This window comes from Cebus imitator, unplaced genomic scaffold (assembly GCF_001604975.1).
Source record: "Cebus imitator isolate Cc_AM_T3 unplaced genomic scaffold, Cebus_imitator-1.0 Scaffold293, whole genome shotgun sequence".
In the NCBI taxonomy this organism is placed as follows: domain Eukaryota; kingdom Metazoa; phylum Chordata; class Mammalia; order Primates; family Cebidae; genus Cebus; species Cebus imitator.
The window spans coordinates 2,920,500-2,926,108 of NW_016107608.1; the positions used below are offsets into that span (position 1 = coordinate 2,920,500).

Below are 5,609 nucleotides of genomic sequence, written 5' to 3' on the forward strand. Positions count from 1 at the left end.
CGCCATTACACTCCAGCCTGAGCAACAGAGTGAGACTCTGTCTCAAAAATTTTTTTTAAAGTTCTCATAAAATACTTACATTAAAAATTATGTAGCTACTTTTAAATATCCGACCCTCTTCATTACCCTTTGCTATGGACTGAACTATATCCCTCCAGAATCCAAATGTTGAGGCCCTAACCTCTCATGTGATTATATATGGAGGTAATAGCATCTTTAGGGGGTACTTAAAGTGAAATGAAGTCATAAGAATGAAACCCTGATCTAACAGGACTATGTTCTTATAAGAGGAAGCAGACCTTTCTCTCTCTCTGCCATCTGACAATACAGTGAGAAAGCATCCATCTGCAAGCCAGAAAGAGACCTCACCACAACCCAACCATGCTGGTACTCTTATCTTAAACTTCTAGCTCCCAGACATGTGAGAAAATACATTTCTGTTGTTTAATGCATCCAGCCTATGGTATTTTGTCATGGCAGCTAAGCTAATGCTTCTTAGTCTACTTCTGAAGCTTGGGCTTAGAATTTGCATTATTCTTAAAGCTGTCGTAAAAAATATAATAATATGATTTCTGGCCTAACAGCCAGGGAAAAACCCTCACTTTCCTAGAAGAATGTTGACTTTAGAAGCAGAATATTATATGCTCTATATCTCTTACTGTCCAAATTCTGTTTATCTTCTTTTCATGTTTTAGGCTCCATTTCCTCAGGAAGGCGCTTCTCATCCAGTGCTAACAAAAGTCATTATGTGCTCAGCCTTGAGACTTTGAGCCTTCCTATTGAGCAGCTGTCTATCAAAGGAATCATGCCAAGAGAGAAGGGATGAAAACGCTACCAGTACAGATATAAAACAAGATAAATAACAAAGTCATTTAGAAATTCTTTTTAGACAACGTGAGGACTAAAAACATTCGCAACAGTATTAATACAATGTAATTGTCCTTTTCTGTTTTATGTTATCATAAAAAATCAGTCCCTGCCCTGTGTTTGTAGCAACAGAGTATTTGAGAGCACCTGGGCTGCAGAGATCACTGCTCTGTCCTGAGAAATAAAACATTAAGGCTCGAAAAATCTGGCTTAAATAGTCAAACTTATTGCCTCAGACAATAAGGTTAAGATTTGGATCTCTCTTTTCTGAAAGTTAAAATAGGTATTTCTTTGTTAGCAAGGAGAGCTTAGTGATTTCTTATTTTTCCAGTCACATGTAGGTTAAATAATGTGATGAATCTGCTAGGCTTCTTAGTTTGAATCAATGAATGTTAATGTTACATTAGAAACCAAGCGGAAAAAAAGTAACACCAAAACTTTTTTTTTTCCTCATTTATTTATTTTATTGCATTTTAGGTTTTGGGGTACATGTGAAGAACATGCAAGATTGTTGCATAGGTACACATGTGGCAGTGTGATTGCAGCACTGTTTACAATAGCAAAGACCTGGAACCAACACCAAAACTTTTTAGCTCCTTATCTACGGAGTTAAAACCTTACTTCCTGCCATTCCGCTATCCCTTGCGGCCTCACAAGAAGGAGTCCAGACTAAGGTTACACTTCCCATTCCTACACTTTTGATAAATGTACATAAACAAAATGAATGAGAGGAAAAAAGAAAGATCTTAGATATACATAATGAAGACTAGTGAGGTGTTTTAAAGCCACACTTAGAAACACAGACTTCTAATGCAGGACATTAAAGCAAAAAGTCAATTGTTGACCAAGACGAAGAGCTTACCTTTGAAGAATCAACTCTGCCTGTTTTTCAGAAATAGTTAGACCCAGTGTCTGGAGAGACTGGACAATTTCTGAAGCCTCGATTTTTCCTTTAAAGAAATAAAGAGGGCAAAAAATAAAACTCAGAACTGACAAGAACCACAGGAATAATGAATTTCAAATCTCTCATTTAATAGAAAGCTTTACACTGATTAGGGCAAAATTATGCACTTCGGTGAGTTATAGGTTTGCTTAAAAGCCTATCCCAACATCAATACTCAAAATTTAACAAATGCATTAAATAAATAAACACACATTTTAAAAAAATCAGTAATTATAACAGCCCTATAGATAAATAATATTCCTCCAAAGAGAATGACTTCTCAAGTGGCCTTACCAAGTAATGTAATTAAGAAGTAGCAGAACTAAAGTCCAAATCAACATATTCTAACTCTGAGATAAATTCAATTAAACTAGGATCTACTCATTTTAAAAGTACCTAATTCTACATTTTTAATAAATTACTAGACATTTTACTATGCAAAACATCATATTATATGATGGAGTTAAAGAGAAGTAGAAAATGAGGAAATAGACTATTCTTTTAACAATCTGGCAATAAAAATAAAGAGAACAAGGATAAAAGAACAATAAAAGACTGAAAATTTTAGTGTTAGGGAAATGAGAGCATGTTTGTAGACAGAGGAGAACAATCAGAACAGAGGAAGAAAGAGAAAAGAGAAAATAAAATGGAAGCAATAAATCTAAGTACTGCTGTATTTTCTTCCAGCAGCTCACAGGCTCATGAGAATCCTAAGATTACTGTACATGAAACAGAATAAAACAAACCAAGTAAGAGAGGGTCTGGTGCTGAAGCAGCATGAGCAGCAGATTTCTCCAGAAAAACAAGAAGACAAAAATTACTGTCAGTGGTGAAAGGACAGACTTTCTTGGAGAAAGGACCTTGGAGAGAAGAAAGGATTCTGAGAGAATCCTCCTGAAGAGAAGGAAGGAGCAGCATGAGAATCTTGATCATGTAAGGACAGTGAGAGCCAGCATCTGTTAGCAATGAAATTATGCAAATATCATTCTGAATATTCCCCTTTAGAACTGCACTCTTAAAGAGACATGGTCAATTCTCATTATTCACAGTAATCATGTTCTATAAAGTTCTATATTCATTGCAAACAGTGAATTAGCAAACACCGAACCATTGTTCCTACAGGACATACAGGGTTAGGTTCCTGTGAGCTTCTGATCACAACACTTTCATCAATTGATCAATACATAGCCTTTTCTTCTGTCTGTTTCTGTTTGAAGGCACCTCATTTAAAGTATGTTGTTGATTCACTAACACTGAATTTGGGGCAAAGCTTATCTAATGCATCTATTTTCTCCAGAAGGCATGCCATGGCTTTCTTGCACTTAGGAACACTAGTCAGCACTTCAGCAGTACATCTGGGGATCATTTTAAAAAGCAAATTACCAACAAAAATACAAAAATGCAAAAACTGGCACAAAATAGACCTTAAAAGGGATAGTTATTAGTTAATAGTATGAGAGCTGAAACAAGACGGCAGAATATTGCCTTATTCTACTAGCTAAGAATATGCATGCTGAGCAGCTCAAGTTTTTCACTGTTCTGTGCATGTCCATGAATGCCTGGGAAAGTACTGTGAATATATATTTTGGGGTTACTTTTGGGATAAATTTTGGTGAGTAAGAAAATTTGCAAATACAGAACCCCTAAAGAATGAGGATCAACTGTAAATGTTTTACATTAAGGAAGTCTGAAAAATAAAAATATAAACCTCTAATGCCACATTGTTTTAAAATAAACAAACATGATAAATTAAGCTAACATTGTATAGATTTGCTACAAATATACCATTAAAATTTAATCTTTAATTATTTCCTCTGGTTCATTTAGAATTTTATGAAATGAACAGTTGATGTGTATACAACTTATATACTGGGATGATCAACCTCTGATTATCTGGCAATTGATCTTAAGGTAGCTACATCTCTCAGCTACTGCCTCCCATAATGGCACACAGACAATCTGATCTGCAACTGAACTGCAGAGGGTCCATGTTGGAATGAAAGTTTGCAGGGAAGAAGGAAAGCTGAATTTTGCTGGAAGACTGGACTGAGGCTAGACTTGGGGGCATATATTGTAAGACTTATTGGGGGTGGCAAATGTTCCAACGGTACTACTTTCCAACCCAAACTCAGCTCTTCCTGGCTGAGAGTCATGGACTTGAACAATCATCAAAACCATTTAAAGAGTTTAGTTTGTTTGAGGGAAATTGCTTTGAATTTAACTTTAATTTTCAGTGTAAATCAGGGGATGGCAAACTGTAACCCTCAAGCCAAATACAGCCTATTAACTATTTTTGTAAATAGAGTTATATTGGAAATCAGCCATACCCATTCATTTACATATTGTCCATGGCTGTTTTTGAGGCACCACAGCAGAGATAAGTAGCTACAACTGAGACCACATGACCCACAAAGCTAAAATATTTATTATCTAGACTTCTGGACAAAAAAGTTTGCTGACCTCAGATATGAACCACATTTCCTCTCAATCTATTTGTTTAACCTGTTTCATTAACAATAAGTCTACAAATGAAATGACCCTGACTCTTTACAATAGGGAGGAGTTTGGGGCTGCTTTACAATTTTATAAATTCCCTCTTCCTGTTAAAAGTTGCCTCTGGTGATGAGGGCTTCAAGACTCTATTTCTAATTAGAATTAGATAAGGTCTTCAGAGCAGGGCCCCCACGATGGGACTAGTGGCTTTATAAGAAGAGCAGGAGAGATCTGAGGTAGCACACTGACACAGTAAAAGGCCCGCACGAGATTCAACCCTTCAACTTTGAACTTCCCAGCCTCCAGAATTATAAGAAATAAATTTCACTTCTTGATAAATTACCCAGTGTGCGGTATTATGTTATAGCAACTGAAAACAGATTAAGACAAACTCCAATCTATTAATCAAAATAGAGAAGTCATAATCACAACTAGAAGGCACATACTTAAATGTTTAAATGCTATTTTTTCCCATATTTCCAGGATCAGAGAGTATCTTCTCTAAATTGATTCTTTCAAAAATACTATCAAATGCAAGATAATCTGAGGTTTTTTTTAATTTGAGAATATATAATTGTCATTCCTGTCTAGTAATAAAAACAAATATCTCTTAACTAGAGGGCAAGAAAATGTAATTATTATTTTTAAACTACACGTTTAAGTCAAATCAGCATAATGTTCCACAGTTTAAAATTTACAACAGGCCCTGCCTACTATTTTTAATTCAGCAATGTAATTCACTACCTTTCAAAGTAATGAAAAAAAAGGCTATCTATAAGTTTTCTTCACTAAATAATATGAACTCTACATAAAAATCACATTACTAAGAAAAATAAGTAGTAACACAAATAATAATTATCACCTAAACCCAGAGAGATTATATAAGCATCCTTTAGACTGTTAGAAGCATAAGAAATGCTTCTTCATAGCTGGTGATAAATATAAAAGAAAGACACACCATCATTATTTTTGTCCAAACTCTTAAATGCCAATTTCATTTTCTTCTCATGGTCTTTAAGGTACTTCATAAATTCTTCAAAATCCAGTTTCCCATCTTTGTTGACATCTTCAGTAGTAAAATTTTTCTATAAAAAACAAAAAACATTAGAAGTTATTGCCAATATGGGCTGATACACTAAATTATTTCTACACATATTTCAAGCAAATTGGCTGTTTTCCTAAAAAACTACAGTACCTATTTTTGGCCAGATATATTATCATTCATTACGGCAAAGATCTATAATAAAAGTAGTTTCACTGCTGCAAAAATATTCCAGGTCTTGTGTTAAATTTTCAATCAGAAAAA

The 5,609-nt window shown here is 34.7% G+C and overlaps 1 protein-coding gene across 1 annotated transcript in view; it reads right to left on the reverse strand.

Moving 5' to 3' along the window:
* The window catches only part of SLC25A24 (solute carrier family 25 member 24), a 44,185-nt gene that overhangs the window by 33,706 nt on the left and 4,870 nt on the right, over window positions 1-5,609 (reverse strand). Inside the window, 2 exon segments of the mRNA XM_017502192.2 lie at window positions 1,730-1,817; window positions 5,262-5,388. Coding sequence (XP_017357681.1) covers window positions 1,730-1,817; window positions 5,262-5,388 — 215 coding nt within the window.